Below are 14,638 nucleotides of genomic sequence, written 5' to 3' on the forward strand. Positions count from 1 at the left end.
AGGTTTAATTTTGAACAACTCGCTATGTGGACAACTGTCAGTTTGATAAAAAAAAAGAATTAGTGTAAAAAAAACCCACCATTCTTAACGTGAAAATGTCTGCACTAATTTACACTTATATGTGTTAAACGAATTCTGAAAGTCGTGAAAATGAGTTTATGTCAATATTTGATTATATTTTGAATTTTACTCAGTGCTATTTTATCATATATTAGAAATAACTTAGAGCGAAAGGCAACCTCTTGTGATTCATGGCTGAAACTCAAACACCCTTCAGCTTCGGCTTCGCCGTTTACGACGTTTACGAGTTTAGCCATAGGAATTCAATGCATCCTATCACAATGAAGCTTCGACCTCACGTTTCATTTGACAATCGCAAGGAAATAACCTAATGATAATGATAAATAACGTAATGTTACGTAATGTAACTCGAAACGGAAGCTCTAGTTCAAATTTGCTGAAAATTTGCTTTGTCTGACAGCTCAACAGCTGTAAAAAAGTCAACAGCCAAAAAACATTTGCTTTTGGAGGGATTCACTTATGGTTATTATAGGCTGTGTAAGCTACTTCCGCGATAAATTTAATTATTTCAATTTCAAAACTCATATTTTTTTTTATTTTGAGAAAAAATAACAGCTTCTAATGACAGAAGTACCATTTTAGAAAAGTTATATTGGAAGCACGGTAGCCAACCTGAAAAATACGTTTGTGTCCAAATTTGAAAATAAATATGTCCACTAGGTAGGTAAAAATAACGAACATAATTAATTCCAGTCCAAAAAAATTGTAAACACAGATTAGTGAATTCTTCACATTTTTCTAACATATTTTGCAGATGACATTTACTTTTAATAAGGTATAAATAAAATCCCTAGAAACTTAGTTAAATTAGATTAACCCTAATAAAGACAACGAAACATACAAATAAAGCGTTTTAAGCTAAGATCAAAGTTTATAAGCTTAAAAAATGTAATCGTAGATTCATTATTTAAGAATATTTATTACTCTCCAGACACAAAGACTCATTTTTTATTTTGAAGTTCTTTGCCCAGCACGATATTAAAATTAAGTCTTTTCCTTTATTATTTTTTTAACAAACTATTCCAAAAAATAAAAAAATGACGTTTTCCCGAAATTCGCACAATGTCAATTTTATCGTTGATTGTGTTTTTTTTGAAAATATAGGCATCGTCCATTTCATTACTTCATCTTTGGGATCTCCCTGAGCCAAGTTAGAAGAAAAAAAATTAATTAAACATGATATTCTAATTTCGAAATCCGACAAAAAACTTTTGGAGTTATGGAAACATTTCTTAAATTATTATTAGGTTTAATTATTTATATAACTAGTAGCAGTTCTTTTAAAAATTCTATATACATAAATAAAAAAAATTAAAAGAGTTTGTTTTTACAATATGTATATTAAAAGTATTAAGGTATTTTGAGAATTTTTACGGCTAATGTAATGAGTAGATAATTTTCTCTGTTCCTTAAGTCCCATTTAGATCAAGAATTTATATTTAAAAAAAAATTGTGTGTACACAAAGTTGAGTTTACCTGTTGTTTCTGTTAAGCCAAGAACGTTTTCGTTACTCAAATTGTGAAACATATTTTTTCGTTGCGGAAAAATATGACCAAGTGGAATAAAAAATGACCATTCGACCAAGTGAAAAATAATGACCTAATTTGGTCACAGATAACCAATGTGGCAATCGTGATTGGAAGTGTCATTCAAAGCAATCTCAAACAGGGCCCTACGTAACGCAGACGAACCCGAAGCTGAAGCGTGTTTGTGTTTTAGCCATCAATGTTCTTACAACACCAAATAAAGCTTGGTGGAAAGTGAGTAGAAAATGAAAAAGAATTGTTATTTCAATTTTTTATTTAAAAATTCTTCTCAAATTTTATTTTTGAATTATTCCTCAATTTAACTGGCGCTAAATTAAATTCTTTTTCTTCTTTTAAGGTCAGATGTTAACCTTAGACGTTTATGTTCTGACAGTTTCCATGAACCTGCACTTCACTGTAATTTTTCTATTTGAACAAACGTACATATGTCTGCTCATTCGCTTAAAAAATCGAGATGAGCAATAAATGGCAATGTTTATCAATAAAAATCGTATATGGCAATGCTCGATTCATCTTAAATTATTCTGACATTTAGTTACTCACCTTACTAATGTCAAATCGAGCACGTTGGGCTTGCCATCTTTTTCTCGAACACAAAGAAGACAAAAGAAAGAGAATTCGCAAAGATTTTCCTTTTCCATCCACTCCGACGTCCGACTACTCTGACATCGAGCTTCGACTTCGAGCAAAATCAAGAAATTTTCAATTTCGCTTTCACATTCGTTAGTTGTTCCTCCGACAAAATAAACCTCCATCATCCATGTCTACCAGTGTTTATAAAAATCAATTCAACACTTTCTTCAAAACATTTAGAAAATGTGTCGCCTCAGTAAAATTTGATATTTAATTAAGTTTAAAACAAAAATAAAAGTTTACAACCAAAGTTGAGTTTGAGAAATTCACATCGCCGACCGACATCGTCGACGTCTCAAATCGACCACCAAGTCCTTTTTTTAACGACGTCCAATCTTCTCTAGCTATTTCGCTTTTTACGTATCTAAAATCATTCTTTTTGTCTTGATTTTAGTTTGTTGTCGCCTGTGAAAAGTGATTTAATTCTTTATTTTTTTCAAATTTAATTTTTGTATTCCTAATTTCTGTGTGATTTTGTATTCATTCAAATTTTTTGTAATGAATTTTGTAATAAAGAAAATAAATTAACAAAAGAAAAAGCCTAGAACCTGACCTTTTCCAAATAGCAAACACCGAGAATCGAGGAAAGAGAACTTGAATTTTGCTAGTACCGAGTACCCCGGAAGGATCGGCATTTTGGATCTAAATCATGGATTCGGCGGGCAAAAAACGTGTTTATAAAATTGTTCTAACTGGTGGTAAGTTCTCTCTATTATGTCTACATACTACATCAATCTTTTGCGTCTAATTTTAAATTGGGAATGAAAATGCATTTCATAATAAAATGTGTGTATTTATTTATCTCGTGATGACTTTGTAAAGGATGCAAGATGCAACTCGTAAGAAAAGATACCTTCTTTTTTCTATTGAATCATAAAAGACATAACGTTGTGTTGGGTCCAAAGCTGAAAAACAACCATGTGGCGACGAGCGACGACGACGACAGTGGTGGCGTTGACAACCACCAACGACGACAACGACAACCGGGACGGGAAAGACTTTGTTTTTTTTTTTCGTATCAAATCGAATTGAATCGAATCGAGCCAACTCTAGCCATCGCCATGTGATTCGAGATTTATTTTTGTTTCTCAAAAAATACAATTTGCATGAATATTATGTGGTGTAAGTTAATGCGAGAGAGCGGTGCGCAAAGTTGATGAAATATCAGTATCGGCACTTAACTTCTTACGGACCGGACCGGCGAATGTCTATTGAGTTGAGGTGTTTTACTTTTAAAGGAAATAAATTCTGAACTTTGTTTTTCGATTGATTTGCTCTAAAAACAAAATGACAATTTTTGTAGAGAATGATTCATCATTTCATTTTGTTTTTGTTTATTACGAAATCAGAAAATTCGATTATAAGTTTTATTTTCTTCTATTTTCTATTTTCTGTTTTAGTTTGTTTTCCTTTTATAAAAAGATAATAAACACTGTTTGAAAGCAACAATAATGACATTGCGCAATTTAAGTGGCTGAGTTTGCTTTTTCGCTTAAAATATCAAGTTAAAATGCTAATAGGCAATTAGGTAAATAATATTTATCTTGTCTACGTTTTTACCTGATATAAATAAGGTACCTACCTATCTACCAATGGATGTACCTACCTGCCAATCAACAGGATGTAAGGGGAAGTGCAAATAGATTTTAAAACAAAAAACAATGCAACTATCAATTATCCAAACCTACATGAATATAAATATTGCTTGTCAATCAAATTGTGTAGTTGAAAATACCTAACCCTGGTAGGTTGGTAACTGCTACTATGTATACGCTTTTAACATAAATCTTATCAGTTTGGCAAAGTTGTCTTTGTTCGAAAGGTTGTAGGTACTTTTCAAGATCGGAAGCCGGTGTTCTTCATAGATATATGTCTCGATCTTCAGTTGATTTGAGAGTAGGTATATTTTGTTGTAAAAAACAATTGTCTTTGAAATTTTTGGTTTTACATCGACCAAACGGCATTTTAAAGCTATAAAAATGTTAACAGTAAGAAAAAGGGTTAAATAAGTAGGTATTCTCTTGCAACCAGTTGCAAATGTTTTTCACAACACTGTGTTTTAACAAGTTAGTTTTTTTAGCACCATTCTTGCAAAATTTTCAAATACAAAAGCATTGGTTAACTCACATTTTTTTTAATACGTTTTACTTTTTTAAAAAGAATTGTTTGCAATTTTGATGTTTCTGTGAATATTAAACTTACAGCTGAAACTTTTCTTTTTGAAGAATTGACTCGTATTTTATTATAACTTCCCATAGGAAGTTATTGTAATGGGTCCGATTTGTCAAATTGAAAATTTTGACATTTCTCGACGTTTCAAGGTCACTAGAGTCGAAATAAAAGATTTTTAAAAAGATGTCTGTGCGTGCGACTTCGCGTCAAATAAATTCTGTTTTATAGATGATAAGGCAGAACGATGCAGAAAGGGCTCTCAAGAAAATTCCGTGGGTGGTTTTTTTACCATAGCGCTTTAAAAAAAGGTCAACATTTTGGTCAACCCTAAATATCTTACGAACCAAAAACGGTAGAGACTTGAATTAAATTACGAACCAAAAACGGTAGAAACTTGAATTAAATTTTATATAATATATTATTACGTTATACTTAACAAGTATATTTTTTTGAAAAAAATCCAATTAACGGTTTTTTTATAAATAAAAAAAAAAAACTGAAAAATAAAATTGTCACCTCGAAAATTTTACGAATACAAAATAATTTTATCTCCAAAACAGTTTTTTGCAACGAAAAATAACGTTTTTAACATCTGGTAATTTTATTAAAAAAATCGAATTGACAGTATTTTTTATAAAAAATAAAAACCCAAAAAAAAAACATTACTCAAAGTTGGTAAAAATTGAATTTCGACTCAAATATCTTTTCAAAACTTTGAGATTATTGCTTCCAACTAATTTTATCTTAAAAGAAAAATTGTTTTCAATATTATGACAAATTTTGAGAAAAATCGAATTGACAGTTTTTCTTACAAAAAATAAAAAACTTAAGAGAAAATTTAACAAAAGTAGGTAAAAATTGATTTAGTACTCAAGTATCTTTTCAAAACTTTGAGATTATGGCTTCCAAATAATTTTATCTTTAAAAAATATTGTTTAAATATTCAGTAAAATTTTGAGGAAAATAGAATTGACAGTTTTTTTTACAAAAAATAAAAACCTAAACAAACAAAAATCCACGACTGGGTCGCACGAACTTGCTCCTGTATACAAAAAGTCTGTTTAAAAAAGTACCTTTATAAGATTTTAAAATATACCCAAATATAAAAATAAAATATTCAACTATTTCGTTCAAAGCTTTTTCTTTTGAATGACCTTATTTTAATTTCATATTAGACGAACCTGGATGGAAAGTAAATTATATGAAGATAAGAAAGAGAAAGAATATGTATGTTTAAATTGTAAAAAGATCGCCTATTGGTTGTGTAATCAAGTAGGTGTCTAAAACGAACATAGAATAGTTCACTTGGCGTGCTCAGCTTTATGCAGATAGATAGATAATGAAATGTTTATGATGATAGTGAAAGAATGTTATTGGTAGGTAGAAGGTACCTACTACAATCCAATCACATTCCTTCTTTCCTACAAGTTTTCAGCGCAAACATGGAAGTATTACCTTCAGTTTATTTTTTTCGTTAAAGTACAAGAAATTGCTATTCATGTGTTGGTTACAGTCAGGCTCATTTGCGTTTTGGATTTTAGTTATGAAAAATCCGTAAATCGAATTATGAAAAAATTGAATTCAATATTTTTTTAAAAATCCAAACAATAAAAAATTGCTCTTTTGATAATTAATTATTGTTAAGGCAATGTAAGAGCTTATTCAGAAAAAAATATTAAAATCAGTTTATAAGTTAAAAAAAAAAAACAAAATAACGGTTCTATCAGTGGTGCCATTCCAGAGCAATACAAAAATATGTTTTTCTTATTAAAAGAAGCCAAGTTACGAAATAAAATTGTAGAGAAAATTAAAAAAAATCTATCGGGTTTGTTTTTGGGAAAATTCGAATTTTCGTTTTTTGACCAAAAACATTGTATGGGGGCCACTGTTAGTTTTGATCTTAAAAAAAAATTTGAAAAACGCCTAACGCGAATCTGATTAAAACCTTAACTTCCAAGTTTGAACTAAATCGACCCAACGGTTTAGGCTGTAGGAGCGTGGACAGACAGACAAAACAGACCGGACGGAATCACGGGACCCACTTTTTTCGACTTCTCTACCATCGTAATATCATGTTTGATTAAAATCTCGAGTTGGAAATTTTGCACGAATGCAAGACTTGCCATATATGTACATACATAGTTCCTATATGTCGCAAGTAAAAATTAATAAAAGTTGGTAAAAATTGATTTTCGACTCAAATCTCTTTTCAAAACTTTTAGATATTGGCTTAAAACTACATTTATCTTTAAAAAAATATTCGTTTAAATATACAGTAAAAGTTTGGAATTGACAGTTTTGTTTACAAAAAATAAAAACTTAAAGAAAAATTTAACAAAAGTTGGTAAAAATTGATTTTCGACTCAAATATCTTTTCAAGAATTTGAGATAATGGCTTTAAACTTTATTTTAGTTTCATTGTTTTCATCATTCAGTTAAATTTTCAGAAAAATCGAATTGACAGTTTTTCTTACAAAAAATAAAAAAAACTTAAGAGAAAATTTAATAAAAGTTAGTAAATATTGATTTTCGACTCAAATATCTTTTTAAAACTTTCAGTTTAAGTTGTAGTACCCGTAGCGTGATAGTTAGTGCGGACTGTCATGCAATGGGTCTTATGTTCAATCCCTGCCTGTGCAACCTAACTTTTTTCACGGGTACTGTCTCTTGCGAGGAATTGACAAATTCTCCCAAAGTAATTCTTGTCATGAAAAGTGCTTTCCCAAACTAGCCCTTCGGATTCGGCACATAAACTGTAGGTCCCTTTCATCTCTGGCAACATTACTCGAACACCGGAATGGTTGAGAGTTGTAAGTCACTAGGCCCTGGTTCTTCATGGACTGTTGCGCCACCTAATTTATTTATTTATTTATGGCTTCCATCTAATTTTAACTTATAAGAAATATTGTTAAATTTTGAAAAAAATCTAATTGACAGTTTTTTTTACAAAAAATAAAAACCGTTACAAAAAAACAATACTAAAACTTGCAAAAATTAAAAATATTGTCCTCAAACTTTTTTTATTTCACAGAAAATATTGTTTTCGATGTTCAGTAGTTCTTTTTTTTCCATCAGTCCGTTTTTTCATCACGAAATAAAATCTACAAGAAATAGTTTGCAGATTTGGTAAAAATTGATATTCGGTTCTTGATATCTCTAAAATTAATTTAATTTATCCAATTTGTATTTGTCTATATGTATAAGAAATAAATACTCTTAAGAAATGCTATTTATATTGGTAAAAATTTGTTTTTTACTAAAAATCTATTTGATAAAACTAGATTTTCAAACTAAACTTTTTCTTTATATGAAAAATATTGTTGGTAATTTAAATTTTTGTAAGAATAATTCAACTAACAACTTTTTTAACCCAACACGAAAACCTACAAAGTTTAAAGCAAGACAAATCGACATACGGGATGGGAAGTTATCAGTGTGGGTCGCATCCCACCATCTTTTTTTAAATACAAAATTGACCAACATTTTGTCATTTTATTCCACTTTTTGATTGATATTTTAAACTTTTCAAAATCAAATAAATAGAAGAATGGTAATTTTATCACTTCCAGTTAAATTTTGTAAACTTAACCCCTTTAATTTTATTTGGACGGAAATTGAAATGCAGAACTACCATCTCCTTACATAGTGCGAAGTATGTTTTGATTACTTTTTTGAATGCTCTCATTTGTGCGGTTATGTTAATAAATAAATAAATTGGGTGGCGCAACAGTCCGTTGTGAACCAGGGCCTAGTGACTTACAACTCGCAACCATTCCTGTGTGCGAGTACTGTTGTCAGGAATGGATGCGGTTATGTTAGAGGCGTTTAAAATTATTTGTAAAATTATAACCCATGAATTAGCTGAAACAAAACTTTTTAACTTAAGTTTGACATGAGAACCAAGCCACAAGAATTCATTTGAGAAAAAAACCGATACTTTTTCAATAAATTACTAAGCTTACATTTAAAAACTATGCCTGTAATATTTGAAGAATGCAATTATCATTAACACTCTTGTGGTCTATTGTATGATGGATCAAGGTCAACATATAGGTACCTGCTCTTATACTGTTTGTTAAAATTGTAAACGTTTTTGTCAAAACTGCTCAAAAATGCTTCAACCGATTCTATTGAAATGTTTTACATGTGTCAGTGTCAGCTTCTAACCTCTAACATTTTAAACAAAGTTTTTCAAATTAACCCTTTTCACCAAAAAGTTATTGAAACATGGAGAAAAATGGAATGATTTTTTGACTTATTTAATTTATTTATTTATTTGATTTCTTGTATTGGTTTATACATATTTTCGAAAAACACATCCAAATTAACTAAGGAGAAGTGAGAATGCCCACAATTGATCCCATTTACAGTGAGCGTCTCGGCAAATATCTAGAATCCGATGGGAACGAAATTCTCTCCGAATTTTGTGAAATATTTGAAATTAAAGAAATATCATTCTCATTTATACCTTTCCAATCTTTGTTTAAACTTATTTTCCAGAGGTTTAACGGATCTTTGAATAAAATCTTTGTTATAAAAATGAAAATTTAAAAAAAAATGTATGAGTCGGAGAAATTTCCGTTCCTATCGGATACATTCATAAGGCAGAATAGCTATATAATAAATAAAATTACAAAATTTCAATTCATTCTTTTCAGGTAAAAAAAAACCTAAACAAATTTTCAAAACCTACTCAATCACATGTACAGTTGTGTTAAAAAAAGGAGTGCCTGTTCTTTTTAGATTAAATCGTGACTTAAAAGTTGTATAATTTTTTTTAAATTTATTTTTTCTTTTGTACAAAATAGGTAATTCAGTCTTTTATTATTATGCTTAAAGACTACTTTGTTTAAAACAAATAAGGTAGTAAAAACATGAATTTTATCAAAATAAAGCCAAAACGAATTGTTCAAAATAATAGGAGTAAACAAAATAAAGTATAAAAAAACTAAAAAGAAAATTCAATATTAAGATTTTTTGTCAGTATTTTGTAGAAAATCCTTTGTTTTTTATAATCGCTGCACATCTGCGTGGCATAGAGTTCACAAGGGCCTGACAACGCTCAACTGGAATTTGGTTCCATGTTTCCTCGATTGCGTCCCACAACTGCCTCGAATTCAAGGGTCTTCGTCGAGAAACACCCTTTTTCACATCTGCTCATAAATTTTCTATGGGAATGAGGTCAGGCGACTGAGCTGGTCAGTCCATGACCTCAACCCCATTGACCCGAAACCATTCCTTGGCAGACTGTCTGGTGTGTTTCGGGTCGTTGTCTTGTTGAAATACCCATTTAACCGGCATATTCCAACTCGCATAAGGCAGCATCACACTGGACATTATATCCACATAAACGCGCTGGTCCATCGTGCCAATGATTTGATGTATGGGGCCAACACCAGCATATGAGAAACTGCCCCATGCCATCACTTTAGCACCTCCTTTTAATGGTGTACCGAGGCTTAAACTCGGAATTTTCTGGACGTCGAACGTATTGCCTAGAGCCAGTTCCACCGAATAAAACAATTTTGGTCTCGTCAGCCCACAAAATGTTTCGCCATTTCTCTGCAGGCCAATTAGCATGGTTTCTTGCAAATTTCAAACTAGCGGCTACATGTATTTTGTAAGCATCGGCCCTTTTCGTGGACTGCGAGCGAAAAGAATGTGTTCCAACAATCGCCTTCTATTGTTACGCTACTTACTGCCAGTCCTAGATCTTCCTGGATCATCTTAGAGGACGCAAAAGGATCCTTTCGGCTGTAGCGAACAATACGTCGATCGTCATTTTCACTCGTTTCCGTCCCCGGGTTTCGACTTTTTTTTTCATATTTTACAGCATTGGCGATCATTTGGTCAGAGCACCCCAACATCAACTTTATATCCTTATGATTTTTTCCTTCATTTCGCAACTTTTTTATGATTTCCCGTTTTTCGTCGGTGCAGTGCTTTCCTCGGCCCACTAAATAACCAAACTTGTTTAGATATTCGATATTCCAACTATTTAATTTTCCTATTTTAATTTAGTTACTTGCTGTTTATTTTTTTTAAGTTTTTTTTTTTTACGTACAATATAACTCACACTCCTATTATCTTGAATAGCCTGATTGAGAGTAAAGATCATTCGATCTCTGGTTACAAATGTAAACGGTTATGAATTCCAAACCAGTTCATTGTTTTATCATCTTTAATGTCCCGTTATACTTACCGGTAGAGAAATGGGCTGATTACCAGTATACACATGTTAAAAAAAAACACTTGAGCAAATTTTGTAAAGGTACTCCTATTATTTTGAACACAGCTGTATGTATGTACATACATACAGTTGCGTTCAAAAAAATAGCAGTGCTGGCCCCATTTATTAGATTGCCAATTATTTAAAAAAAACGGAAATCCTTACAAAAAAAATTACCAAGTTACTTGCATCTAACGGTCTTTCGTTTTCATATTAGAGACTTTTAGCTTGAAGTTATACGCTACTTTTCCCGTTGTAGGTGAGCAGCCATAGCATAGCAGTGCTTTCGATTTTATAATTAAAAAGTGTTAAAAATATTTTTCGTTAAGTAAATATTTTACTATATAAAATTATAAGTATTTGTAAAATTCTAGCATATAAAAAAATAATTAATATTAGCTCAAAAATAAACAATGGGACGGTCAAGACACTGCACCGACAAAATTCGAAAACTGCGTTTGGAGGGAAAAAGCTACCGAAATATTAAAAACATTCTAGGCTCCTCAGCAAAAATGGTCAGTAACGCCTTAAAATGGCAAAATAAACCGAAAACGCGAGGCCCAAAAAGGATGACTACTGAAAGGACTGACAGAACCCTTTCATAAGCTCTAGGAAAATAAGAAATGGACTTCAACTGTCTGTTAGCGCTGTCACAATACGAAGACGTCTTTAATAAGCGAAGTTACCAGCCCGAAGTCCACACAAGGTACCATTCTTGACGAAAAGGCATGTGGCAAAGAGAATGGAGTTTGTTAAAGCGCATAGAGACTGGGCAAAAGAGAAATGGAGGAATGTTCTGCGAAGCGATGAAAGCAAAGTCGTCGAGAATATGTGAGAAGATCCTAAAATGCAACATACGATCCACGGTACACTATAAAAACAGTGAAGCATGGTGGATTAAGAATTGTGATATGGGCATGCTTTTCATACTACGGGGTCGGGCCTATTTATCCCATGGGGGGTATAAGGGATACAACCGAGTATGTGAACATTCGCGAGGAGGTTATGTTACCCTTTGCTGAAGAGGAAATGCCGTTATTTTGGGTATACCAACAAAACTATGACCCAAAGCATACGTCAAAAAAGGCAAATTCATGGTTTGCGCAGAAAAAATTATCCGTTATGAAGTGGGCCACTCAATCCCCGACCTTAACCTCATCGCAAATTTTTGGGGGGATGTTAAGAACGCAGTTCATAAAGCACAACCCAACAATTCGAAAGAATTTTGGGAAACAGTGCGTGATTCGTGGAACGCAATACTAATCGAGAGGTGTTAGGCTTTAGTGAGCTCGATGCCACGTAGATGCGAAGCATAATAAAAAACAATGCTTATGCAAAGTGAACAGCCATATATTCAAAAAACTGTTTTTACTGTGACAAAGCTAACGGTAAAAAATCGATAATACTTATTTTCTGTTATTATGAATAAAATATTTTAGTTTAGTTTAGATTACCTTAAGACTTGCTATTTTTTTTAAATTTAATTTAATTCGATATTTATGGTTTAATCTACTTAATCAATTATACAAAAAAAAACATAATATATTTTATTAATCTCACAAGCAATTTACGCCAATAGAAAATTTTATTTAAATATGTACATAATTCAAACAAAACAACAAAAAAAAAAGGAAAAATGTTTTGTCTCTTAAAATATATAAACGTGTATATCTAAATAACTTTATGGGGGATCTTTTTCTTGATGATTAAAATTATGCTTTAAAATTGAAATAAAAATAAAAATCATTTCCTATAGAATATATGTACAACCACAAAGGTACGAGTTGGTCATAAATATTTGTTTGTGCGAACTATGTACATAATATATGTATACAAAAATGTATACCTCCAAATAGATTAACAAAAATAAACTTATTCTTGGATAACAACAACAACAAACAAATATTAAAGAAAATTTTACATTTTGAAAAGTAGTGCTTGAAAATTGAGAACAAACAAGGCTCATTTTGTAGTTATGGATCAGTGATCACGATTTTAATTATCGTCGTAGTGGAATTTTTCTCAACTGGTATATCTGGAAATCGTGCAATACTATAACCAATGTTTATAATATTGATCATTGTGAATGAAAAAATACATATGTTTAATGATTATCAAAATATAAAACTAATAAAACTACAGCAATATAAATATTAGCTTTAATTAAGCCTATCAAATGCACTGATCTGCGAAAAATTGGAGCACCTTAAAATGTTAACAATAACTTTCATACAGTGTTCTCTATGAATATAAATAATTTATATACAATTTTTTAATATAAAGATTTAAACATAAAACAACCAAAAAAGGCAAATACTTAAATTATATTTGAATTGTACATTATTTCTTTTCTTGCACAAGTTCTCGTGCCTTTAGTAGTGGGAAGAATATTGCCTACCCGAACATCTAATAAAGCAGCTATTTGCCTGAGCATACCTTGGATAGGGTTTGCTAAGATTGTTTGATAAGAAAAAATCCTGGATTAGAAGAGAATTAAAGTCACTGAATGTCTAAATATTTTTGCTTAAACATGTCTCTAATGTGATAAATGGGATTTATGTTTGGGCATATAGTAAGCTAAGGAAGACTGTACACTTCTATTCCTTACAAAGAATCAGTTACCACCTGCAAATGCTAGGTAAATAGGGAAGAATCAAGAAGATGATACCGATGCACATTGATTTTGAAATTCTTTTAACGTTAGTCAGTTAAAAACGCTGTATGATATTCGATAAATAATTTTCAATATTATAATCTTGTTCTTTTTATAATAACATTCAAACAAATCATTTTTTTTTTTTAAATACATAAAGGGCAGTAACTTTTTAAGTAATCGATCAGAGAAAATGTTTTCATCGATAGTTGACTATGTTTCCCTTCGATAAGAAATGAAAATTATATACTGATCGATCGAAAATCACTTAAAGATTTTTTTTTTTGTCAGGAAAAAAAGTTTAATTGCGCATTTGTTTTTCTCTTAAAATGTATTTTTCTATTTTCCGGACGGAAATTCATTTTCCTGAACAGCTGATACTTTTATATTCAAAAGTGAAACGAATCGTTCCACTTGTTTGTGTTCCAATTTCACACAATTCCAACGACAGATTTCTGTCAGTAAAAGTTTTTCGGTTGATTTCAATCAGAATTTTGTTTCAATGACGGAATCTTTTAATGATAGCTATCATCGACGACCTGTCAAGAAAATTCCAACGTTTGTTTTCAACGATGAAGACCAATAGGCGTGTACCATCAACTGAGCGCTCAGTGACGGAGGCAGAATCGTTTTGTGGGACAAGAATCTCCGTACAAACATAAGCTGTCAAAAACATATGTTGTCAATTGTAGTTTTTCAAAATAAAAACTTAAGATACAATTAAGGCAAAATGAATAAAAGGAACAGTAAGTATGTTGACCATGACCAGACATTTCAGGTTCTTAGCTCTTCAGGTAATTATGTAGCTTAATTTATAGCTTTTTTTATAATATATCTTATTTTTAATTTTTTTTGTAAGATTTGGCGAAGTAAATCGTTTCGATCTTCTTCGATCTTGATTTCCCGCTCCCTCAATTTAACAAATATATCGAGATTTTCTTTTGTCAGCTTCAATTTTTCCTCTTGTAAAGCAATTTTTTTGTCATCTCTTTCTGCAGCTTTCTTTAAAATTTGAATGCGTTCTTCCTCCAGCCGTTGTAGTCTTACGTGGTCTTAAATAGACAGAAAAAAGTATTAGATAGATAGTAAGTTAAAAAAACATTTGCTTTTCGGTAGTTCTAGTTATACTTACCAATTCTCAATACATCTATACTTTCGGCTGTATTGATCAAAAGATATTGCACCCCGTCGAACGCAAAAATTTGCTGAACTTCTTTACTCATGTTAATTAATTTATAAAAATGTTTAAATTGTATTTCTTTTCTTAAAAATTATTTAAGTTACGCGCCACACCAGACAAATGACAATTGAACATCTGTTTT

The 14,638-nt window shown here is 31.1% G+C and overlaps 1 protein-coding gene across 3 annotated transcripts in view; it reads left to right on the top strand.

Annotated features, from left to right (window-relative positions):
- Positions 1-2,320: 2,320 nt before the first annotated feature.
- LOC129952470 (TRPL translocation defect protein 14) overlaps positions 2,321-14,638 on the top strand; it is a 41,104-nt gene continuing 28,786 nt past the window's right edge. The window contains exon 1 of one of the 3 annotated variants that reach the window (XR_008782315.1): positions 2,321-2,960. Coding sequence is in view for 2 of the 3 variants with exons in the window: in XM_056065062.1 (XP_055921037.1) it covers positions 2,912-2,960 (49 nt within the window). In the remaining variant the exon portion in view is untranslated. The remainder of the gene's footprint in view (positions 2,961-14,638) is intronic. The other 2 variants (XM_056065062.1, XM_056065063.1) reach the window with 2 other exon arrangements.

Source organism: Eupeodes corollae, chromosome 3 (genome assembly GCF_945859685.1).
Source record: "Eupeodes corollae chromosome 3, idEupCoro1.1, whole genome shotgun sequence".
In the NCBI taxonomy this organism is placed as follows: Eukaryota; Metazoa; Arthropoda; class Insecta; order Diptera; family Syrphidae; genus Eupeodes; species Eupeodes corollae.